Here is a 26807-nt window from a genome sequence, read left to right as displayed (position 1 = left end):
CATGTCCTTGTTACTCCAAGTGAAGTCGTTTTTATCAGGATATTTAGAGGGTGGTATGTGTTCGTCACTGTTTTCCAACCAGGTAGGACACATTTTGTATAAAGTTGTTTCGTATGCTAGCTAGTTTTCAACATCGGAGAAAATATGGAGGGAAATTGTATTCTGTTTTGCCAGAAGTGTGCTCTATACACAACATCGAATCAATGAAGGCATTTTAACTCCTCTCCTTGAACACTCTATTAAAGAAAATATACATTTTGGTGTGTCTAGCTACAGGCTATGGTACAAGTTTAGTGTATTAAGTGTTGCCGACAGTCTGCGATTTATTGAAAGTGGAGAATTCAATGGTAATAGTAGTTCTCTGTTGTCAATAATAGAGGATCAGGTTTGTGTCCTGAACTCTCAAGGAATTGCTGCTGTTTTCACTGTGCAAAGTGAGATGGATGAGAAAATTGCCAAGGGTGAATACACGATTGTCTTCCGGACTCCTGAAACTTTTGTTGTCTCAGAAATGGTGAGGCCTACTTCAAACGTTATTGATCCGCGAGCGTCTCATTGGAATGGGTGTCGATATGGTTCAATGGTAAGTTATTTGTGTGGAACTAAAATGTGTTGAGCATCTTTTTGGCTGTTGACTAAAACTGTCTTATCGGGAGAGAGAGGAGGGGTGATGGAGGTGCAGCTATGTGGGGAGAGCAGGAGAAGGGGATGTGGGTTGGGGTGGGAGACATGCCATGTGTTTTTATTACCATGTGGTGTATGTGTGTACATGTTAATTGCCCTTATATGATCTGAAATGCCCTGGGTTATTTGACTTGTAAAACTACTGTCTCATGCGTGAAACCTGCTAATTCTTTGATCAGTTGTGATTCTGTGCATTTTAGTATGGATCAATAATGTTGAACCTTTTCTTAAAATAACCCACCTTTAAATGAACACACAGGCCACACTCTACCTTCAACATGACAATGTTGTCATTAAACAAGTATTATTTAGTCCTTTTGACAACTAATGCATATTGTCTTGTTTTTATCCCATTTCCTATAAGGGGGTAAGGCACAGGGGAAGGAGCCTGCTTTTCGGAAGTGGTGGAGAATGGTTGGCGAGCTGCGGTCACTCCTACCAATTCCTGTATTGTGTTTCCAAGGCTACAAGGAATAGCATCATGAAGCAGCTGGACATGCAGCATTGTGTTGAGGGTGGTGAACACTGGGCATGCAGCATTGTGTTGGGGGTGGTGAACACTGGGCATGCAGCATTGTGTTGGGGGTGGTGAACACTGGGCATGCAGCATTGTGTTTAGGTTGGTGAACACTGGGCATGCAGCATTGTGTTGAGGGTGGTGAACACTGGGCATGCAGCATTGTGTTGAGGGTGGTGAACACTGGGCATGCAGCATTGTGTTGGGGGTGGTGAACACTGGGCATGCAGCATTGTGTTGAGGGTGGTGAACACTGGGCATGCAGCATTGTGTTGGGGGTGGTGAACACTGGGCATGCAGCATTGTGTTGAGGGTGGTGAACACTGGGCATGCAGCATTGTGTTGAGGGTGGTGAACACTGGGCATGCAGCATTGTGTTGGGGGTGGTGAACACTGGGCATGCAGCATTGTGTTGAGGGTGGTGAACACTGGGCATGCAGCATTGTGTTGGGGTGGTGAACACTGGGCATGCAGCATTGTGTTGAGGGTGGTGAACACTGGGCATGCAGCATTGTGTTGAGGGTGGTGAACACTGGGCATGCAGCATTGTGTTGGGGTGGTGAACACTGGGCATGCAGCATTGTGTTGGGGGTGGTGAACACTGGGCATGCAGCATTGTGTTGAGGGTGGTGAACACTGGGCATGCAGCATTGTGTTGGGGTGGTGAACACTGGGCATGCAGCATTGTGTTGGGGTGGTGAACACTGGGCATGCAGCATTGTGTTTAGGGTGGTGAACACTGGGCATGCAGCATTGTGTTTAGGTTGGTGAACACTGGGCATGCAGCATTGTGTTGAGGGTGGCGAACACTGGGCATGCAGCATTGTGTTTAGGTTGGTGAACACTGGGCATGCAGCATTGTGTTGAGGGTGGTGAACACTGGGCATGCAGCATTGTGTTTAGGTTGGTGAACACTGGGCATGCAGCATTGTGTTGAGGGTGGTGAACACTGGGCATGCAGCATTGTGTTTAGGTTGGTGAACACTGGGCATGCAGCATTGTGTTGAGGGTGGTGAAAAGTCCTGACAGGGACAACATCAGACAGGCAGTGATGAAAGGTGTCATCTGACCCTGTAGAGATGTTTTCATGGTTGCTCACAAGAGTTGGAGTCAAAGGGGCCTGAAACCCCAAGGACTGTCATACTGTCCTGTTTTTCAGCATTTCCTTGGAGAACTCTGTGCATCCAGGAGGAGTAGAGGGCAGGCTGGAAAACAGGCTTTTCAACATGTCCCACTCAGAGATACCCGAGCATATAAAACTGTGCATCATCGCTGCCTTGAAAGATGAGTCTTTTAATCACAGAGTTGTGATGGCTACTTCTGCACTGGGAATGGGGCTAGACTTTAAGGGTGTCCATCATGTAGTCAACTATGGACCACCTCAAGACCTTGAGTCCTACATGCAGGCATATGGCAGAGCGGGGAGGGACGACACAACATAACATTCACTTATGTTGTACCATGGAAGACCGCTTGTTGGCGTTTCAGATAAAATGAGACTGTATGTGTAAAACAGTACCAGCTGCAGGCGGGTGAAACTGTTACAGCTCTTTGAGGTCATGCAACCAATATCACCCAAACATGACTGCTGTGACAATTGTGCTAACTGCAAGGACGCACAGCATGTGAGGGCAATTCAAGTCCTTTGGAGAGGCATGCAGGACAACAATTCTAACCAAGACATAGGCTGGTCAGTGGAGCATAGGCAATAGCTGAGAGAGAAATTACATGACCTTGCAATTGAGATGGCACACACAGGTGTTCATGGGAGTGTCTCTGTTTATTGCACATCAGCCAATGAGGGTAACCCTGACAAAATCATTGACAACAGTCTGAGCACAATTCCCTTACTTTTCTGAATTGAGGGGGGGGGGGGAAATCTGCTCTGTCTATCATCACTGAGGTTTTTGGGGATGATGAACACCTTGAGAGATGATTATTATAATGACGATTTAGTGTTGGGACAGCTTGGGGCTTTTGCAAACATGACTGAGTTTACATGAGTCCTTTTAGATGCTATGTTGAGAAATACTGCATGTATTGTCTCATCTGCTTAAAATACTTACTGGATGTAGTCTAGGATGTTGTTGTGGAAACGGGCCCTTTTCCCATTGAGTTGTGTAGAATGTATGTCGTACACACACACACACACACACACACACACACACACACACACACACACACAGTACATTTTATAATTTAGCTTAAAGATTTCCAGTTGGGCCCTATCTAAAGTATAGAGTGGGTCTAGATGTAACCTGTCACCCATAGTTGTTTATAAACTGCATTTTTTAATCTTTCACTTTTCTCCTTCACTTGACTTCAATAAATAATCCAGATTTGGAAACATCAATGCTCAGATGATTGTATGCCTTTATTGTAAATTGACTTGTAGTTACTTATTTCATCCAAAAAAGGCAACCACTTTCAAAGTAGAAAAAGTGTGGGCTTTCCAGTGTTGGCCCAGAGAATTTGGAAAAGGCTAGGCTATAGCAGTTGTTACTGCTCTGACACGCTTTACACATCACAGCCCATAAAACATATTCCTATATACAGTTTTTCAGACAGGAACAACAGGAAGAAAGTTAACTGTACATAAGATTGTAATAAAAGTAATTACACAAATGATTAAAAAAAAAAAAGGTTCATAGAATATTTTCAGTTAAAGTAATTACACAAATAAGTGCAACAAAGAATGTAACGTTATAAAAGTAAATACAAGTTTTGTGCATCTACATTGTCATTGGTAACAGTACTACGTGTTTCCTCTCTTTTGTTACTTCTCTAACTGTGGCATATAACATGATGTCCATTCTAGGGTCTCAGCACCACAGCTGAAATCAACTGTCAATGTTTGTGCCTCTGTCTGCGATCCAAACGAGCAGATGGTTTGTTCTTCTCTCTGTGTAAATTGGGTTTGTGGTAGCTGATCCAAAACACTATATGGTTGATATCCTCAAATCTACTTGAGATTGAGTGCTTTCCAGACTCTGGCTTCAGATCAGTCTTTATCAAATCGCTGCATGAGGTCTGTCTGCTCTGACGGTCCTGCTGACTTTTTATGTCAAACTGGACATGGGATGATTTTGGATGAGGTCTTTTGTGAGGCGCACATGGTGTTAGCAGTTCTTGCATCAAATACTTTGGTATTTCTCTGGGCTGATGTATTTGTGGTGTGGTTTTCATATCAGCCCTTTTGGTCTTCCAACCTTACCTGTACACTACTTTTACCTGTTTTTATCTGCACTGTTTTGTCTTTCACTTTTTCTGTGGTAAAAAAATCTAATACAGAAGTACTGTAGTTGTGACCTTGCATAAAAGGAAAATAAAGTTTTAATATCTGAAACGGTCGTCATGCATTATGAAACACATTTTCAATAATAAACTTTATCTGCCACATAAAATGGGCTTTATCAGTGACTTCATTGTCAAGGGAAAAAACAAACTGCATAAATGATGTAGGCTACAATTGGCACTATTATCAACTGAAGATATTAAATGTAGCATACAAACGTGAGCCTGTAGGACTTGTGCAACAATGTTTTCGACCTTTACACTTCATAGACTTATCATAATGATTAATACTGGGACAATAAACAAAATGTAGCTGCAGCTGCATGGCCTGTTGCATTGACAAAAGTGAGTTTTAGATAGACAGACATGTTGTTCCAAGGTAGAGCATTTACTTGACCTATCCGCTGATCACTTTAGTTGTCACCTACAATCGATGATGCACCAAAAACCGTTGCTTGTAGTGATTCAATTCCTATATCTGGAGGCTGGTCCCTGAACAGGACTCATCTCGCCGGCCTCTTGGTGCTTTCCTGAACAGACACTCTTGGTACCTTATGGGGGTTAAGACATCTTTTCGTTTTAACTCTAGAATTTGCTCTTTCCCTCACAAAAATAGCTGATTCTTTCCATGTCATTGGCACTTTTTATATTTGAGTAGAAGATTGACAGGAGCCACATACTGCTTTTGAAAACCCATCACTCAGTGTGGCCGGTCCAGTTATTTCTTCTAAAGCCAGTGTAGTCCGGTCGCAATAAAGGCAATTTCCCTTCCAAAAGGTTATGTTTGTTCCTGTTACAATTGTACGTTTCACCACAAACACGGCATACATCAACATATTTTGATGTGGTTTTAATTGCCCATTTCATGGCCATCCTCACACACTGTTGAACCTACGACACTAATCTAGTGAGCACCTCCGCTTCTTTGCTTGGTTTGACATGTTGCGAGGCGTCACTGATTCACACTGGGTTCCCTCACCTTTTTTTTTTAGCTGATTTTGTACCATGGACTTCACCAGGCATTGTGGGGGTACCCCACAAAAGTATTGGGACAGTGACACATTTTTTGTTGTTTTGGCTCTACTCCAGCACTTTGGATTTGAAATGATACAATGACTATGACTGTCAACTTTTTAATTTGAGGGTATTTTCATCCATATAGGGTGAACCACTAAAAACATTACAGCAGCTTTTTGGATCTAGTCCCCCCATTTTAGGAGACCAAAAGCATTGGGATAAATTCACTTATATTTGTATTAAAGTAGTCAGAAGTGTAGTATTTGGTCCCATATTCCTAGCACGCAATTACTACATCAAGCTTGTGACTATAAACTTGTTGGATGCATCTGCTGTTTGTTTTGGTTGTGTTTCAGATTATTTTGTGCGCAATAGAAATTAATGGCAAATAATGTATTGTGTCATTTTGGAGTCACTTCTATTGTAAATAAGAATATAATATATTTCTAAACACTTCCACATTCATGTGGATGCTACCATTATTCCAGATAATCCTCAATGAATTGTGAATAATGATGAGTGAGAGCTACAGACGCACAGATATCATACCCCCAAGACATGCTAACCTCTCACCATTACAATAACAGGGGAGGTTAGCATTTTTTGAGGGGGTATGTTTATGAAGAGTCTTGGTGGTTCCAAACTTCTTCCATTTAAGAATGATGGAGGCCACTGTGTTCTTGGGGACCTTCAATGTTGTAGAAATGTTTGGGTACCCTTCCCCAGATCTGTGCCTCGACACAATCCTGCCTCTGAGCTCTACGGATAATTCCTTTGACCTCATGGCATGGTTTTTGCTCTGACATGCACTGTCAACTGTGGGACCGTATATAGACAGGTGTGTGCCTTTTCAAATCATGTCCAATCAATTGAATTTACCACAGGTGGACTCCAATCAAGGTGTAGAAACATATCAAGGATGATCAATGAAAATAGGATGGACCTGAGCTCAATTTCGAGTCTCATAGCAAAGGGTCTGAATACTTACGTAAATAAGGTATTTCTGTTTTTTATTTTTAATGCATTTGCGAACATTTCGAAAAACCTGTTCTCGCTTTGTTATTATAGAGTATTGTGTATAGATTGAGGAAAAACATTTTATTTAAGATATTTTAGAATAAGGCTGTAACTTAACAAAATGTAGAAAAAGTCAAGGGGTCTGAATATTTTCCGAATCCACTGTATAGAAGTTTGGAACCACCAAGACTCAGAGCCGACCAAACTGAAAAATCGGGGGAGAAGGGCCTTGATCGGGGAGGTGACCAAGAACCCGATGTGGAGATGGGAGAACCTTCCAGAAGGACAACCATCTCTGCAGCACTCCACCAATCAGGCCTTTATGGTAGAGTGGCCGAACGGAAGCCACTCCTCAGTAAAAGGCACATGACAGCCCACATGGCGGTTACCAACAGGCACCTAAAGGACTCTCAGACCATGAGAAATAAGATTCTCTGGTCTGATGAAACCAAGATTGAACTCCTTTGCGTCAAGCGTCACGTCTGGAGGAAACCTGGCACCATCCCTACGGTGAAGCGTGGGTGGCAGCATCATGCTGTGGGGATGTTTATCAGCGGCAGGGACTGGGAGACTAGTCAGGATTGTGGGAAAGATGAATGGAGCAAAGTAGAGAGATCCTTGATGAAAACCTGCTCCAGAACGCTCAGGACCTCAGACTGGGGTGCAGGTTCACCTTCCAACAGGACATCGACACTATGCACACAGCCAAGACAATGCAGGAGTGGCTTCGGGTCAAGTCTCAATGTCCTTGAGTGGCCCAGCCAGAGCCTGGACTTGAACCCGATCGAACATCTCTGGAGAGACCTGAAAATAGCTGTGCCGTGACACTCCCCATCTGACAGAGCTTGAGAGGAACTGCAGAGAAGAATGGGAGAAACTCACCAAATACAGGTGTGCCAAGCTTGTAGCATCATATCGAAGAAGACTCGAGGCTGTAATTGCTGCCAAAGGTGCTTCAACAAAGTACTGAGTAAAGGGTCATAATACTTATGTAAATGTGATATTAGTTTTTTTAATTGTTAATACGTTTGCTATAATGTCTAAACCTGTTTTTGCTTTATCATTATTGGGTATTGTGTGTAGATTGTATACATTTTTTTGTCCATTTTAGAATAAGGCTGTAACCTAACAAAATGTGTAAAACGTTCAGGGGTCTGAATACTTTCCGAATGCACTGTGTATATAACATTTTGTTTTTTTAAACAGTATTGAAAATCATACGGTCTGTGTTTTTAAATACCCCTGTATAAATCTGGATATCGCCCAAGTCTAGGTCAATAACTCAGCCAACAGCATGGCAGCTTACCTCAGCCAACAGCATGGCAGCTTACCTCAGCCAACAGCATGGCTCTCGGAGCTGTCACTAATGAGCCTTTTCACAGGGGACACAGGGCAGACTGAAAATCAGCCTATAGGTCTAAGATGTAAAGCAGACAGGCAATGGGGTTTGACTTATACTTCCATAAAAACTATTGAGGCGGAACGTTGACAGTTTCACAGCACTGAGGGACCTATGCCTAAAGTAGAGTATTGTAAGGTGGTCTGGTTTAGGGATGAGATGAACCTCTGCTGTTTTACCTCAATAGACTTTGTGTAAAGGACGGGGGCATCTATGCAAAACAACCATGACATCTGCTTTGTAGCAAAATGATGCTGAATGGTTACATCGAATAAGGCCTTCTTTTTGACCCTAACAAATTGTCTCTCATCACCTCCTGGCTATAGGATGTCAGTGACTTTAATCTATGATAATTATCTACATCATCCCAGTACTCTGAGGAGCCAAAGCAATACTGTCACATGCATGTGTTTATTTTCCCATCTGTTTTAGTGCTGAGATGGGAGTTCAGTTTGTTTTCTTAATTGCTGTTTGTTTTATTGCTCTATGTGGGTTTGACTGAGATCAACCCGTCGTGGTTGCATATGGCGACATTCAGTACTTCAAGTATTTGTTGATGATACTCTGACAAATTCAGATTCTCTGATATGCATTGATCTTTAATTTTAACATACAACCACCATGAAACCTTTTATAAATCATAGCAGAATTTCTAAAGATGTACAATTTGTAGAAAAACCTAAAAAGCAAACCAGATGGAGTTTATCCTGATGGCCAGAATGATCTCCTTTCTCTCCTTTTTAGGTGAATATAATCCCCATCATCGCTAAAGCCGATACAATCTCCAAGAGCGAGCTCCATAAATTCAAGATTAAAATCATGAGTGAGCTGGTGAGCAACGGAGTGCAGATCTATCAGTTCCCCACAGACGACCACGCAGTCACAGAGATCAACTCCTCCATGAATGTGAGTCACTCACTCACTGTTTTTTTCCTCACTATAGGAATATATGGTTTTAATAGCTGCACATTGTTTCCTCCCTTTGAAACTTCCTCTGTGTACCGCATTGATGGAGAATTGGTAGAGCAGCAAATCAGTTGATCTGACAGAGAACTGGGCCGGTCTGTCTGACCTGTCTAGTGTCTACGGGACCCACCCTATAGCTCTGTGTTCAGGCTAGATGACATTACCTGGGCTCTAGACAGTTTTGGCTTACCACTTCATTCTTGAGGTTGCTTTGGTGAACGTGTTTTTCTCATGATGTAGGACCTCACTGGCCAGAGTAATTCTGGGAGAATTATAGAACCATATGATTAATCAGGCCAACAAGACATGCCTCTAAATACAGCTGGCCAGATGTTAAACACAGCCCCTGAAGTAACTTATGTCAACACTGTGTTGGCCTAGAGTTACTCTTGTGTTGTCTATGGCAACGTTGTTACAACCGAAGTTTTATTCTAAATTAAACATTCATATTTTCTCTCCTGTTGTCTCTTTCCTCTCTTCCATGGCTGTCTGTCTAAGCAGTTACACCTGCCTAGTAAACATGGCCATCTTGCCTCCCGAGTGGCGCAGTGGTCTAAGGCACTGCAATGCTAGCTGTGCCACTAGAGATCCTGGTTTGAGTCCAGGCTCTGTCACAACCGGCCGCGACCGGGAGACCCATGGGGCGACGCACAATTTGGCCCAGCGTCGTCCTGGTTAGGGGAGGGTTTGGCCGGCAGGGATGTTCCTGTCCCATCGCACACTAGCGACTCCTGTGGCGGGCCGGGCACAATGCACGCTGACACGGTCGCCAGGTGTACGGTGTTTCCTCCCACACATTGGTGCAGCTGGCTTCCGGGTTAAGCGTTGTGTCAAGAAGCAGTGCGGCTTGGCTGGGTTGTGTTTCGAAGGACGCACGGCTCTCGACCTTCGCCTCTCCCGAGTCCGTACGGGAGTTGCAGCGATGAGACAAGACAGTAACTACCAATTGGATACCACGAAATTGGGGAGAACATGGCCATCTGTCTAAGCAGTTAGATCTGCCTAATAAATATGTTGACTACTGTAATGGAAATTATATGATTAAAGGTTTGACTAAATGATTTCACTCAGAAACCATATAACCTGTTGAAATGTGTTAGGTAATTATAAGGCTATAATAATGGGTTAAAAACTATATTCCAATACTGTGTGTGAGTAAGACACTGTTACTATTTCAAAATGAACAGGGCATAGTTGATAAGACGACCTTGTGAGAGGAACAGGAAAATGGGCCTCCCTAAGTTAGGGAGGGGAACAACTGCCTGAAAACGGCTAGGCTGGCAAAAGATAAGGAGACAGGTGGTCTGGGTACTGTGGAAAAATACAGCCGCCTAAAGCGTGGTGGAGTTCTCTACTGATGTAAGTTCATTTGTATGACGAAATGTGTAGTATTAAAGACTGTGTGCATTGTATGGATTTTAGAGCTCTCGTAAATAAACATTCTGACCAATTGTAAGCTGGCTCTCCGTCTGCTTCATTCAACCAGAATCTTACACCCTCTGGGGGGGGCAGACTGAGTAGTTTAATTGAAGTTCGGTTTAAGAACATTGATAACTTAATTCACGTAACAACTACGCTGTAAGGAAGGAGTGTAACCTGTGTGAGAGACAGATTGTTGTTTGAAAGCAGCTTCTGGTCAGAGCTGTTGACCTTTTGAACTCTTTCAGGCTCACCTCCCCTTCGCTGTGGTGGGGAGCGTCGAGGAGGTTAAAGTGGGAAACAAAACGGTGAGGGCCAGGCAGTACCCCTGGGGAGTAGTACAAGGTGAGTATCTCTCCTCTTTCTGTACCTCTCGGCTCCTCTTTCTATTTCAGGAGAGAACTGCTGCTCAGACAGTCCCTAGTGTGTTGGGGAAATGGCATAGGCCGATGAATACACTATTGGTAGTATTACTACAGGGACACTGCTACAGTACATTGTGTTTGCTTTGTTTATAGACGTTCAGCTGTGGTTGACAGGGACTCTAAACGTTATAATTAGATTATGTCACAGAGCACTGCTGGTAGAATATACCCAGCTGGGAGTTTTCAGATTCAAAACGGTCTCCATTATCCTGTGCCTGTTGTTTCCATTCCCCAATCCTCCCAGGACAGTGGTTTAGTTTTATTTATAAACCCGGTCTCGTAGGAGAGCATTCCAATCAGTCGTTCCATGTCATTTCAGCAAACTATGACGCCCACCAACTGATTGTTCCCCCAAAAATTCTGTAGTTAGAATTCCTAGAAACATTATTTTGTTGAAATTTAGTTTTATATCAGAGAAATTAGGCTAATCGAATGCACCCATATAATATTCAATAAATATAGCACACATCTGATTTGGACTCAACTGTTTCCTACCAATGAGTAAGACATTAGGAATACATTTTTTGTCAAAAGCCACCCACGTACACCCACACCCCATGCCAATCCCACCTCAACAACCAGTACACAGTATCAGTTCTCTGTTTGACAAGTATGAAGCTGCGGCTTGGAGTATTGCTTCTCCTTACTATGTAATGTGTTCCCTGTGAATCTGGTGATGTATCCCCCCCACTGAAATTTAGTAATTAAAATCACTTGCATTATTTACCATAAAGTAGTGTGAAAGTACATTTTACATTTACATTTTAGTCATTTAGCAGACGCTCTTATCCAGAGCGACTTACAGTAGTGAATGCATACATTTCATACAATTTCATGCATTTTTTTTTGTTCTACTGGCCCCCCGTGGGAATCGAACCCACAACCCTGGCGTTGCACACACCATGCTGGCGTTGCAAACACCATGCTCTACCAACTGAGCCACAGGGAAGGCCCAATAAAGAGGTTTTGACCACTAGATGTCAATGTTCCTGCTATACCGCCACACTCGTTTATCTATTTTGCTTGTCTCTTGTGTTTTATTAAATAAATCACAACATTTTCTTTGCAACTTTGGGTAGAAAACCAATAGATTTGGATCATGATGAAAATAAATGGTGTCATCCTCAATTCAAGCCAGTCCTCCATGAAAGCATGTGTGGTTTATTCCCTTCAAAAAAGTTATTGATTAGTTACTGTTAGGCCATTCCTGGTGAACAAGCAAACCATTAGGCTACAGCAGTTTTAATGGTTTAAATGTTATGATCTTCAATGGTAAAAGTCCCCCCCCCCCCCCCCCCCCCACACACACACACACACACACACACACACACACACACACACTGTTTAGTGTTTCGCAATTGTAATGGTATTGGGTTAAATGGTAAATGTCACTAATCACCAAACATATTGAGCTATTTCCTGATAATTTTATTGAAAAACTCAAGACCATGCAATCAATTATTTTAAGGTTGTCACAACATTTTATTCCCAAGCCTATTTCTCCATCAAAGTGTTGAGCTTGTAGGAAAAGTCTTCATATGAAAATTGCATAGGGATAGCTGAGAGCGGCCACTTGTTGGATTATTCAAGTAGAGTTGGGTTGAAGCATCAGGTTGCTATTAGGACAAACTGAATTGCTTTCATGGATGACTGGCTTGAATTGTAACCCTAACCCTTTTCTACAAGTTGAAAATGAAATGTTGTGATCTATTTAATGAACACGAGTGTGGCGGTATAGCAGGACAGCGGCATCTAGTGATTAAAACCTGGTTCTTTCTAATTACCGTAAAACTTCAATTAAACGCTGCTGCTCAAATAGCCGCCTAAAGTGTCCCTTTGAATAGACACATGTTTCAGAAAATAAAATCCTGTTTCAAATAAACACAGTCTAAATGAAATGTTTATGAAGTTACCATGAATTGTTTATGAGGTGTTTACTGAATTATTTAATGTAATAAATAATAATAATGACAGAAATATTATGGCTATCATCCGTTGGTTTTTATCGCCAGTAAGAAATGGTCCTTGCTATCCGGGATCCTTGGGACGTCCCTACCCTAAACCTAACCTTAACTCTTACCTAACCATTTACATTTTCAACTTCAAAATGGGGGGGTAGGGATGTCCCAAGGATCCCGCATAGCACTAACCAGTAAGAAAAAGCTAGCCATTGGTTGCTAACAGCAAGCACAAAAACAGTCAACTTTGGGAGTACAGACCCAGAGAAATTGTTAGTTCGACCTCTAGTAGCGAAAGAAAGATCGCTGAACATGTCAGAGGAGAATAATTATTCTGTCAAGGGAAAAAATGTATTATTCTGAAATGGAGGCATGCTAAGACAAAAGAAACGTGACAGTGTGTAAAGAAGAAATTGATTAAAATGCTGGAATTGAACAGTTAACTATGCAAATGAGCAAAAGCTGTGTGCATTAAGGAAATAGACGCCAAGCTTAAATAGAAGCCTGTCTCTAATAAGCCCCTGTTGTGTTCAGTGATTTAGGCAACGCCGGGGCTATTAATCTAAGTTTTAAGGTACTTTATGATAAATAATGCAAGCGACTTCAATTATTAATTCCCTGAACAGGGGAAAAGAACATCACCAGATTCACAGGGAATACATTACATAGCAGGGAGATGCAATACTCCAAGCCACAGCTTAATTCTACTTGTCAAACATGGAGAACTGATACTGTATACTGGTTGTTGGTGTGGAGGGTCTGGTCCATGGGTGGCTTTTGACCCCCCCAAAAAGAAAACAATGTATTCTGATGTCTTACTCATTGGTAGGAAGAAGTTTGGTCCAATTTGGATATTGGTACTATATTTATTGAATATTATCTGAATCCTTTAAATTAAAATGGCCAATTCAGGAGCAATCAATTAACTTAAATTATCAAATAATATTCGAACAAAATGTTTCAGGAATGCTAATCGTATATGAGATGGTGGGTGTCGAAATCATGTTATGTTGTGTTTACTTGATTGAATCTCCGTCGCTAAGATAAAGTCAGTTTTAGTCCGAATCCCCTACCCCATAGGAAAACAATCAAAACAGTTTTCCTAAGTCATGTGTGGGTTATTATAACCCAGAAACAGAGAAAGGACATTTTTGAGGGCTTTTACTAATCTCACCCCAGGATCGCACTGCTGTTTTTTTGTGACGCCCAGACGACTATGACAGATAGCAGAACGCTGGTATTTCTTCCCTCCCAGCTATTTCTGTACACAGAGTGTGTGTAATGTGTGAATCCCCTGCCCTGGCGGCTCAGGGTTTCTGGGGGCTTTGGGCAGGGGTCATCACCTCAGATCTCAGCGGGGAGAGTTTACCAGAGAGGTTGTTCGATGCCAGATGTCATCAACCATTTTTCCTCCTCAAATACTTGAAAGTTGAGTTCATTTGTTTGTGTGTCATTTCTTCCTCAAACACTATTTTCAGTCTCTGTTTACTGAAGGATGTTTTACCCTCACGGTGTAGTGGCTATCATGTGGAAGGTAATCATGTTCCGCGTGAAATGCCTCGCTAATTGGCACTATTTTTAACAGCATACTTACATCCAGCACAGCGCTCACAGCTGGGGTTGATATTTAGTTCCACTATATCCTACAGTATACCACTGTAGCCCATGTGCTCCGTCTGGTCTTTTCCAGGGCAAGTTCTTCCCCACTTATGTCAGTCAAAAAGCAGGAAATGCTTCCTGTTCCAGTCCACACGATGGGATGCATGAGAGAGCTTTTTCTCAGAGAGTTAGTGGAACATAAGTCCAGAAGTGTAATACTTAATGTACACTACCCTCTAGCTCAAAGGGGGGGGGGGGGGGGGGGGGCAATTACAGCCCGCCGGGCACTTCAATCCGGCCCGCGAGACATTAATAAAAACAAATATATATATTTCGTGGTATCCAATTGGTAGTTACAGTCTTGTCTTATCGCTGCAACTCCCGTACAGATTCGGGAGAGGCGAAGGTCAAGAGCCATGTGTCCCCGAAAGATATTAGTAACATGGGCTCATTGACATTGTATTGTCTCTGTGCTGTCCCGTCCAGTGGAGAACGAGAGCCACTGTGACTTTGTGAAGCTGCGTGAGATGCTGATCAGGGTGAACATGGAGGATCTGAGAGAGCAGACTCACGCCAGACACTACGAGCTCTACCGCCGCTGCAAACTGGAGGAGATGGGATTCACAGATACAGACCCCGACTGTCAGCCGTTCAGGTGAGGCAGCAAGGCTGAGAACAGAACACACAAACAAAAATCAAATCAAATGTTATTGGTCACATACACATGGTTAGCAGATGTTAATGCGAGTGTAGCGAAATGCTTGTACTTCTAGTTCTGACAGTGCAGTAATATCTAACAATTCCCCAACATCTACCTAATACACACAAATCTAAAGGGGTGAATGAGAATATGTACATATAAGAATATGGATGAGCGATGGCCGAGCGGCATAGGCAAGATGTAATAGATGGTATAAAATACAGTATATACATGTGATATGAGTAATGTAAGATATGTAAACATTATTAAAGTGGCATTGTTTAAAGTGACTAGTGATCCATTTATTAAAGTGTCCAGTGATTGGGTCTCAATGTAGGCAGCAGCCTCTCTGAGATAGTGATTCATGTTTAGCAGTCTGATGGCCTTGAGATGGAAGCTGTTTTTCAATCTCTCAATCCCAGCTTTGATGCACCTGTACTGACCTCGCCTTCTGGATGGTAACAGTGTGAACAGGCAGTGGCTCGGGTGGTTGTTGTCCTTGATGATTTTTTTGGACTTCCTGTGACATCGGGTGCTGTAGGTGTCATGGAGGACAGGTAGTTTGCCCCCGGTGATGCGTTGTGTAGACCTCACCATCCTCTGGAGAGCCTTGTGGTTGATGGTGGTGCAGTTTCCGTACCAGGCGGTGATACAGCCTGACAGGTTGCTCTCGATTGTGCATCTGTAAAAGTTTGTTAGGGTTTTGGGTGACAAGCCAAATTTCTTCAGCCTCATGAGGTTGAAGAGGCGCTGTTGCGCCTTCTTCACCACACTGTTTGTGTGGGTGGACCATTTCAGTTTGTCTATGAAATTAACAATCAAGCTAGTCATATGTTACTGGGGAAGCGGACCAATTTAATCTCAGAGTTCAGCATGTAAAGATGTTCTTTCTGTGAATGATTTAAACCCTGTGTTAGTCAGAGGTGTACTGTAGTTAGGCTCAGATGTAGTAATCCATTTCTCTTTCTCTCTCTGCCCCGTCCACAGTCTCCAGGAGACCTATGAGGCCAAGAGGAAAGAGTTCATGGGAGACCTGCAGAAGAAAGAGGAGGAGATGCGACAGATGTTTGTCAGCAAAGTGAAGGAGACTGAGGCAGAGCTGAAAGAGAAGGAGAGAGAGGTGAGGCTGCTGGCTGGGAATGGGGGATTGTGGGGGGTGAAGTATTTCAGGAAATGGGTTTGCTGTCTTATTGAGGATTCAGTTCCACATACTGTAAATATGTCAGTGGTGTGCGTATAGGTAACTGCCAAATTAATGGGAACATTATTTTGGCAGTAAATGAGGGATACAAAGTATATTGAAAGCAGGTGCTTCCACACAGGTGTGGTTCCTGAGTTAAGTAATTAACATGCCATCATGCTTAGGGTCATGTATAAAAATGATGGGCAGGCCATTATTTTGGCTATCATGGCTATGCCCCCATCCACAGGGCACGAGTGGTCACTGAATGGTTTGATGAGCATGAAAACGATGTAAACCATATGCCATGGACATCTCAGTCACCAGATCTCAAACCAATTGAACACTTATGTGAGATACTGGAGGGGCGCCTGAGACAGCGGCAGCTGAGACCACCATCAACAAAAACAAAAATGATGGCATTTCTTATGTAAGAATTCCTCCAATAGAGTTCCAGACACTTGTAGAATGTATGGTAAAATACATTGAAGCTGTTCTGGCTTATGGTGGCCAAATGTCCTATTAAGAGACTTTATGTTGGTGTATCCTTTATTTTGTCAGTTACATGTAGATAAGGTGAGCTTGACATTGAAACCTACATTGCCTTCAGAAAGTATTAACACCTCTTGACTTTTTCCACATTTTGTTGTGTTACAGCCTGAATTTGAAATTGATTAAATTGAGATTTGTTGTCACTGATCTACACACAATATCCCATAACGTCAAAGTGGAATTGTGTTTTTAGAAATGTTTATAAATTAATAAAAAATGAAAAGCTGAAATGTACGAATCAATAAGTATTCAACCCTATTGTTTTGGCAAGGCATAAATAAGTTCAGGAGTAAAAATGTGCTTAACAAGTCACATAAGTTGCATGGACTCACTCTTAGGGGTGGCAGGTAGCCAAGTGGTTAGAGCATTGGGCCAGTAAGCGAAAGGCTGCTGATCAAGTCCCCGAGCTGACAAGGTAAAATTCTGTCGCCATAAACAAGGCAGCCACTGATCCCCGGAGGGCCGTCATTGTAAATAGAAATGTTATCTTAACTGACTTTCCTAGTTAAATAAAGGTTAAATTAAAAAAATACAACACGTCACTGAGTACCAATCTTCATATTTTCAAGCATGTAGGTGGCTGCATCATGTTATGTGTATGCTTGTCATCGGCAAGGACAAGGGATTTTTTTTTTAAGGATTAAAATAAATGGAAAAGGGCTAATCACAGGCAAAATCCTAGAGGAAAACCTTGTTCAGTCTGCTTTCCAACAGACACTGGGAGACAAATTTACCTTTCAGCTGGACAATAACCTAAAACACAAGGCCAAGTTAGTTTTGCTTGGAGTTGCTTACCAAGATGACATTGAATGTTCCTGAGTGGCCTAGTTAGTTTTGACTTAAATCGTCTTGAAAATCTATGGCAAGACTTGAAATTGGTTTTCTAGCAATGATCAACAACCAACTTGACAGAGCATGAATCATTTTTTAAAGCATAATGGGCAAATATTGTACAATCCAGGGGAGCAAAGCTCTTAAAGACTTACCGAGAAAGACTTACAGCTGTAATTGCAGTCAAATGTGATTCTAACATGTCTTGACTCAGGAGGTTGAATACGTATCTAATCAAGATATGAGTGTTTTATTTTCTAATAATAAAAAATAAAAAAGTTCGAATTTTTCTTCCAATTTGACATTAGAGTTTTGTCTAGATCGTTGATAAAAGTCAATTCAATCCATTTTAATCACACTTAGTATCAAAGGAAAATGTGGAAAAAGTCAAGGGGTGTGAATACTTTCTGAAGGCACTGTACACATAGTCAAATGTAACAATGCATGTTAATACCTGTGTAGAACTTTCAATATGTGATTGGATTGTGGATCAAGTTTTAGCTCTTGGCCTGATAGCATCTCTTTCTGCTGCTATCAGTTACACAACAAGTTTGAGCAGCTGAAGCACATGCACCAGGAGGAGAAGAGGAAGGTGGAGGAGAAGAGGCGAGACCTGGAGGAGGAAATGAACGCCTTCAACCGCAGAAAGGTGGCAGCTGAGACTTTGTCCTTAGCCCAGCCACTCAAGAAGGACAAGGACAAAAAAAAGTAAGTGCTTTCCATTCATCTCCCTCTATTCCTCCCAAACCTCACCCTCTCTTACGTTAGGTTTAGCTTTCACTTCCTTTTTCCCCAAGAGGAGTGAATTGAGATCGCAGGGAGTAGTGTATTGACTTAAACTATGTGAGAAGCAGAAGCTGTAAAGAGCTGGCTGAGTCCATGTTCTGATCATATGTGGTATTCTTCTTTGCTCCCCCTAAGTTCCCTACCAGGGTGCGGTGTTTATTGTATACTGAAATAGAGTTATGTGAATATGAGCAGACATGGAAAATACCTAAACTTTGCAGGTCCTGGTTGCAGGTTATCTGAGGCAGTCACATAAATGTTTTAGCTTCAACAGACAACATCTAGTAGTGGATAATACACTGTGGTGTACCTAATAGACTGTATATACAAGTATGTGGACATCCTTTCAAATTAATGGATTCGGCTATGTCAGCCACACCAGTTGCTGACAGGTGTATAAAATATAGCACACAGCCATGCAATCTCCATAGATAAACATTGGCAGTAGAATGGCCCGTACTGAAGAGCTCAGTGACTTTCAACTTGGCACGGTCATAGGATGCCACCTTTCCAACAAGTCAGTTTGTCAAATTTCTGTCCTGCTAGTTATTGTGAAGTGGAAACTTCACGGCTGAGCAGCTGTTCCTCCTAGAAGTGATAGGCCACACAAGCTCACAGAACAGGACCGCTGTCCTCGGTTGCAACACTGACTACCGAGTTCCAAACTGCCTCTGGAAGCAACGTCAGCACAAAACTGTTTGTCGGGAGCTTTGTGAGCAGCCGCACAGAAGCCTAAGTTCACAATGCGCAATGTCAAGCGTTGGCTGGAGTGGTGTAAAGCTCACCGCAATTGGACTCTAGAGCAGTGGAAACGCGTTCTCTGGAGTGATGAATCACGCTTCACCATCTGGCAGTCCGATGGACGAATCTGGATTTGACGGATGCCAGGAGAACGCTACCTGCCCCAATGCATAGTGCCAACTGTACAGTTTGGTGGAGGAGGAATAATGGTCTGGGGCTGTTGGTCATGGTTCGGGCTAGAACCCTTAGTTCCAGTAAAGGGAAATCTTAATGCTTCAGCATACAATGACATTCTAGATGATTCTGTTTGGGAAAGGCCTTTTCCTGTTTCAGCATCACAATGCCCCCGCGCACAAAGCGAGGTCCATACAGAAGTGGTTTGTCAAGATTGGTGTAGAAGAACTTGACTGGCCTGCACAGAGCCCTGACCTCAACCCCATCGAACACCTTTGGGATGAATTGGAATGCCGACTGCGAGCCAGGACTAATCGCCCAACATCAGTGCCCGACCTCACTAATGCTATTGCTGCTGAATGGAAGCATATCCCCACATCTAGGGGAAAACCTTTCCAGAACAGTGGAGGCTGTTATAGAAGCAAATGACAGACCAACTCCATATTAATGCCCAAGATTTTGGAATGAGATGTTCGACAAGCAGGTGTCTGCATACTTTGGGCCATGTAGTGTATGTGCAGTGGCAGTTATATTAGTGAAACAGTTGATTCATTTTGGGGTTAGTCTGACAGATTCTATAGTTCCAGAGTTAGTGCTTGGATTTTTTAAACTACATTATTGTAGGCCAAAGGAATGTTTAGTTGAGAAACCCCATTTTTATGTTAGAACTTTACATTTACAGTGCCATTAAAAAGTGTTTTACATCACAATGGGTTTGAAGGGCTCCCTCCCTTGACAGCTCTGAGAACTGCCACTCTTTCATTTATTCTGCTGTACTGAAGTTATGATTCTGAGGGACAATCCACTTATTTTCTCTATTCTTTCATTTCACTTTCATTATACTTTACCTTCATGAAGTCAGACATTTTTCTGAAAGAATGTGGTATGCCTTTTCACTGCAGTGTTCGTTCACTTTATTTTGTCATTGTTTGTCATTTTTTTTGTCATTTTCTTTCAGTTAATGTATGGGCCCAAGCCAACCATGGATTTGTCTTCCATCATCATACCGACGTCAACGTTTTTTTGTTGTTTTTATACATTCCTTCATGACATTGTGTACATGGACCAAAGATGCTGATGGGACAGGATATGAAGAGATTGAGCGAGAGAGAGCTGACTCGCTGAGAGTGGCCATTCCCTTCTAGGATCATTCATGTTATGATTTTTTTTTCTTCTACATTTTGTTTGGTTATTATTTTTCTAGTTTGAGACTTACTGATCTGTTTTGCTCACCATCACTGATTTTATGACAGAAGGCACAACAAATCATGGACTTTCAACATTCAATGCTTTTTGGTACTGACATGTATTACCTTGTTCTCCCATGTTGTCAGTTAATGTAATGTTAATGGCTAAGCATTTACTGGTAGTGTAGGTGGACTCAACTCACCACCAGCCGTACACCAGTGTTCTGCTATCTGGCGTTAGACAGTGACCATACACCAGTGTTCTGCTATCTGGCGTTAGACAGTGGCCATACACCGGTGTTCCACTATCTGATGTTAGACAGTTGCCGTACACCAGTGTTCTGCTATCTGGCGTTAGACAGTGGCCGTACACAGGTGTTCCTCTATCTGGCGTTAGACAGTGGCCGTACACCGGTGTTCCGCTATCTGGCGTTAGACAGTGGCCATACACCGGTGTTGCGCTATCTGGCGTTAGACAGTGGCCATACACCGGTGTTGCGCTATCTGGCGTTAGACAGTGGCCATACACCGGTGTTCTGCTATCTGGCGTTAGACAGTGGCCATACACCGGTGTTCTGCTATCTGGCGTTAGACAGTGGCCATACACCGGTGTTCTGCTATCTGGCGTTAGACAGTGGCCATACACCAGTGCAGACGTTTGATTACGCTATCTGATGTTAGACAGTGGCCATACACCTTATAGAGTGGGGTCTGAATTCTGTGCCAAACTAGGCCAGACCTTAGTCATGAATAGTAATAACAAAACTGATATAAGTACAATACCTGTATATTTATATTTTTGCAAACACGTATATGTAGGTACCATCGAGTAAACTAGTCCTAAAATATACAATAAATACTGGTGCTGTTTTTTATTCATCCAGAAACATGTATGTGAATATTTTGAGCTTACTTGGCTTTATTAAAATGTATAAGATAAAGTACATAATGCTGTATGTTTGTGATGTACCGTAAGCCATTGACGTGAGTATAGTCAGTTTACACTACCCATATACAATGCAGCGTCTAATAGAGGCCACAACTTACAGTAGAAATGTTTACATCGAAAGACTAGAAGATGTACTCACTTTTTATTGGAAATAAATGCAAGCCCTCGCCTTGGATGTGTCCCTATCCCGTGATTTATTTGATTGTTAAGAGAACTAGTGTGTAGTTCGAGAGAGACGCCAGCTGCTGATGTTTTTGCATACCTGCTCAATACCCCCTTTGAGTTGTTCAGTAGGTAAGTTTAGGCCAATAGAAATGGAGAGCTCATGGTATCCATGCAGTAAAGATTAGCCCTCTGGTTTTAACCTTAACCTTTCCTTTTGGCCCTGACCAATGGTTGAAAGAGGAAGTTACTCTGCAACACCACATGCTGACCTCTGCAAGGTGTGAGCCATCAGCTGCTGGGTGAGGTTCGTGCTGTGCCAGTGTCAGCCAGACAGTTAGGACGACCCTGTTGTACTCCTCCCAGCTAACCTCAAAGTACTTCCCTATTTAAGGTTTCTTTCTTAATTTGAAAAATATTATTTGTTAGGCCTTTATGAGCAAATGTCAATTTCATCCGAAGGCTTTTGTTGGCATAACTCCATGTAATTAGCTTTAAGCTACTGCCTTTTCAAATCACAAGTTGCATTATGATGGGATGAAAGATATGCTTTGTACATGTCTTATTGGATTTGGGAGGGGGAACATTTATTTACTGGATTGTAAAAGGAATTCTATTTTCTCCTGAGGCCAAACTCAAAAACATGATTACAAAACCCAACCCAAAGTAGAACAGAGCTCTGTCATCCATTTACCAACGTGACCAATTGAAATGGCAGACTATATTGCATAATCATAATGTGTATAGAATTCAGTTATTTTGCCAGTTTGGAAAAATAAGGTGGAAAGGGATGATGGCTTATGGATAATTTTCATTAACAAGTGTGATCATGAAATGTAATGTTTCTCTGTTATAGCTTGATTCTGGGGACAAAACCGTAACAAGCTGCTTTATCAGAAACGACCGAAGAGAAGAAATCTTTACACAATTTGGAAAACAGTAACATCAATGACAAACAAAATGTATTTGACAGTTGAAAGCATTACAATACTCCACTGTATCCCAAACTTCACTTCAATGCTAGTGGTAAATAAAGAAGCACATGTTATAACACTTCCTCACATTGCTTCTGAGATGTGACGACCTTTAAATGAGTAATAAAACGTCTTTGCAGCACATTGTCATTTGTAAATAAAGCATTTATAGTGAATAACTTGGAGGTCAACAGAACAAACATGTTTTAGTACAAGGAAGTAAAAACAAAAACTAAGTATTGTATATGAAAAGCTCTAAATAGGTAAGGAAGAGGCAGTTCCAAGTTCATGACAAGGTATCCTCAATCCCAAAATATAAACACAATCCCCCACACATACACTCAGACCAGTTTATCAGTGCAACAGGATATTAGCTCACAGAGGGGTGGGCAGGGGGACATTCTGGCGGGGGGGGACTTCAGTATTGTTGTCCTCGCTGACCTCCAGAGCCAACACTTCTTTGTATAGGCACCTAAAACCATCGTAGAACTTGTCTGTGTCTTCCGGTCTACATGAGTCCCAGTCTCCCTGCAGGCCCCCTCATCATCCTGGTGCTGCTTGGTCATATTAAAATATGTACACTGCTTTGGCTGGCAGGGAGAACTCCAGGCTGGTGAGGTACTGTATTATTTGTCAACCATCTCCTTGCAGTGGATGCTCTGAATCTGGCGCAGAAAAACAAACACACAAGTGATTTCGTCAAATGAAAACACATTATGACAGATGTAGTCAATTGTGTGTGGGTTCCATGTTTTAAACTCAACTGTAAAAAATTAAATAAATTGATAGACATACAGTATGTTATGAACCAACCAGGAACATAGACAGACCTGTCTTATTGATAAAGTGAGAACAAAGGTGTAATTGTGAACTGAATATATATACACACACACAGTACCAGTCAAAAGTTTGAACACAGCTACTCATTCAAGGGTTTTTCTTTATTTTTACTATTTTCTACATTGTAGAATAGTAGTGAAGACATAAACTATGAAATAACACATTTGGAATAATGTAGTAACCAAGAAAGTGTTAAACAAATAAAAGAAACAAGCATTTATTTGGGCTGCAATCTAAGGCTGGTAACTAATGAACTGATCCTCTGCATCAGAGGTAACTCTGGGTCTTCATTTCCTGTGGCGGTCCTCATGAGAGCCAGTTTCATCACAGCGCTTGATGGTTTTTGCGACTGCACTTGAAGAAACTTTCAAAGTTCTTGACATTTTGCAGATTGACTGACCTTCATGTCTTAAAGTAATGATGGACTGTCATTTCTCTTTGCTTATTTGAGCTGTTCTTGACATAATATGGAGTTGGTCTTTTACCAAATATGGCTATTTTCTGTTTACCACCCCTACCTTGTCACAACACAACTGATTGGCTCAAACGCATTAAGTAGGAAATAAATTCCAGATATTAACTTTTAATAAGGCACACCTGTTCATTGAAATGCCTTCCCGGTGACTATCTCATGAAGCTGGTTGAGAGAATGCCAAGCTGTCATCAAGGCAAAGGGTGGCTACTTTGAAGAATCTGAAATATATTTTGATTTGTTTAACACTTTCTTGGTTACTACATGATTCCATATGTGTTATTTCATAGTTTATGTCTTCACTACTATTCTACAATGTAGAAAATAGTAAAAATAAAGAAAAACCCTTGAATGAGTAGGTGTGTCCAAACTTTTGACTGGTACTGTATAAATACTTTACCTCTAACATACTTTCCTAATATTTACTTACATGAGCACCAACTTGGTCAAATAATTACACAGCAAACACCAAAGCACAACACCAAACAGTCTCAAGCGTTTTGAACAGTGTGAGGGGTGGTGATAGCGGCAAAGAGAGGCGTTGCGTGTCTTACCTGTGTTTTCGTCAGCAGATTGGTGAAGACGGAGAACCAGTCTGGGGTGAGTCTCTCCAACTCCAAGGTAATGATGGCCAAGGCCAGTGTGGAGCCTTTGAAATGCGACAGCTGGTGGCAGGCCATACAGTGCTGCACCTGCCTGGTCCACAATGCCACCTGGAAGCAAGGCCTCTTCTGAGTCTCATCAACCAAGTGTGGGAAGGTGGGGATGACTAGAGATCAACAGGGCATGGAACTTCAATCATACAGAAAAATGGAGACCAAAATTGTTACATATCCACCCACCGTTTAATTCATTCAATCATCACAAATTCATATCGATCATGGACAATTTTCCACTTCTTCCCTTCACCAGCCATTCCCATATTACATTGCAATCTTAGTACCCCCCCCCCCCCCCCAAATGTGTTATGGTGGAAAGTATGTGCCAATATCCCTATAGATAGTACCCATTGTTGTTTGAAAGACAATGGAGACATGACTACACCAAATCAAATTTTATTGGTTGCATACACTTTATTTAAGTTCAATGCAAGGTACATTTTCAGGGGAATGTAATTGTGAAATACTTATTGTTGGAAAGTATTTATTTGAAAAGTATTAAGAGGAAATTTATTTGTATTTTACTAGAATTTGTTTTATGTATCATGTTTCTTTTTTTAAATTCTACAATACTTTTTGTATTTTGTAATAATATTACCTATTGTGAGCTAGGACAATATGGAATAGTTTTTATGGATTACACTATAATCTACACACAACTAACTGGTGTTCATCAACCTCTGAAATATTTTAGTATTCAGCGCAATGTTATGTTATAATTTGAGGACATTTTTCCTTTGGCCCTGGTTTGATTCAACACTAAACACTAATTCACACAGACAGAATTCTATTCCAGAGTGTTTTGGCCAATGGTTGTTGTTTATGAAGATGACATTGCAGAGACGTCTTACATTAAAACAAAGAGAGATTTAAGATGGAAATAACTATTACTAAAGGATGAAATATGTCTGATAGTGCAATTCATATTTAACGCTTATTTGACTTCCAGTTTGTAGTGTGTAGTATGAAGTATGACTCTTTCCAAGAAGTCAAACTCCAGTGTGCCAAATCTGAAACTATACAGCATGGAATTTAACTACACTAAATGTGCATACCTGACCGCATGGTAATATTCCAGTTCATCTAGGCCAGTGGTATTCGAAGTCTAGGTCGCGACCCCAGGGGGAACTGCAGTGGGGTTGCCAAAATTATGATATATATTTTTTTGGAACAGAAATTGAAGAGTACAGATTATTGTATGGGACAATATACAAATGTTTTTGAGAAAGATAATTAGGAAAATGCTATTTTATTTAGTAAATATATTTATTGGTTTCTTTTCATTTTGATAAGAGATGAAATGTAATGAATTAAAGGTTATTTGTTGATGTAAAAATCGGAATATACCGATTTTAAGGTTGTGTCATTAGATTTGGGGTGGGTTTGCAAGTAATTCTTAGAGAAAAAAAATGGGGTTCCTAGAAAATCTAGCTGAAATAAATGGGGTTCCCGCTGAAAAAGTTTGAATACCACTGATCTAGGTTATGCGTTTTGTTAAGATTGTACTTGGGAGTGGGTTAGACAAATTCTATATCAAATGGCTCTCCCTTTGTTAGCTACCAGGGTTCTACTTTACAGTCAGATAAGTGCCTTGGCCTGATATATGATCTACAGAGCACTTAATCCCCATGTTTTAGATGACAGCTTTCCAATGGTGTCAAGTGTGGACATAGACATCACAGGGGGGCACAAGTCAAATCAATGCACAATTTATAGGACCAATACTCCAAGGGGGGGAGAAGTTAACAATGGACATTTTTGACGAGATGAAGTGTGTGTGTCCCTTGTGCTTTTCTACTGCTGTGTGAGCCCGTCAAAGCAGCGAGGACGTTTTAACGGCTACTTACCATGCAAAGGAAGTCGATTGGTGTCGTGGCGTACAGGTTCCAGTTCAGCTCATCTAGTATAATCCTCTCCATGCAAAGAATCTCAGCTATTGAAAAGTTGCATCCGCTCTGCACAACAAGGTCCTTGACTGCCCCAATCACCTGCTTCAACAGACAGCAGCAAGGAAGCCAATAAACGTATTGTACTAAACAAACATTGTGTTGTATTTTGATTGATTATAAGAAAGAATACACTTGCTTTGTGTTCACTACATTAAATTATGTTTTGATGTTAAACTTACAAGAGATAAAAAATCCCACCTCATCCTCCTTGTAGATTTTTGTGGAGAAGATACACTTCAGGTATTTGGGCTGGGGCTGAAACAGAAGACAGAAGGTGATTTGGTACCTCTATAGTTCAGCAGAATGTAGGCTGTGATTTATTGTGAAGAACAGAGAAGAGATGCATACCTTCAATG

The 26807-nt window shown here is 41.7% G+C and overlaps 1 protein-coding gene across 4 annotated transcripts in view; it reads left to right on the top strand.

Moving 5' to 3' along the window:
- Positions 1-26543, top strand: part of sept8 (Septin-8) — a 59942-nt gene extending 33399 nt beyond the window's left edge. For 2 of the 4 annotated variants that reach the window (XM_014197988.3, XM_014197990.3), the window contains exons 5-10: positions 8673-8834; positions 10562-10658; positions 14782-14950; positions 15983-16115; positions 18097-18266; positions 24416-26543. In XM_014197988.3, the coding sequence (XP_014053463.1) occupies positions 8673-8834; positions 10562-10658; positions 14782-14950; positions 15983-16115; positions 18097-18266; positions 24416-24578 (894 nt within the window). In that variant the 3' untranslated portion in view covers positions 24579-26543. Of the gene's footprint in view, positions 1-8672; positions 10351-10561; positions 10659-14781; positions 14951-15982; positions 16116-18096; positions 18267-20217; positions 21569-24415 lie in introns of those variants that run through there. The other 2 variants (XM_014197989.3, NM_001173763.1) reach the window with 2 other exon arrangements.
- Positions 26544-26807: the final 264 nt, after the last annotated feature.

Source organism: Salmo salar, chromosome 04 (genome assembly GCF_965601325.2).
Source record: "Salmo salar chromosome 04, fSalSal1, whole genome shotgun sequence".
NCBI classification, from domain to species: domain Eukaryota; kingdom Metazoa; phylum Chordata; class Actinopteri; order Salmoniformes; family Salmonidae; genus Salmo; species Salmo salar.
The sequence above is the reverse complement of the archived record's forward strand: the minus strand, read 5'-3'. Positions and strand labels throughout refer to the sequence as shown.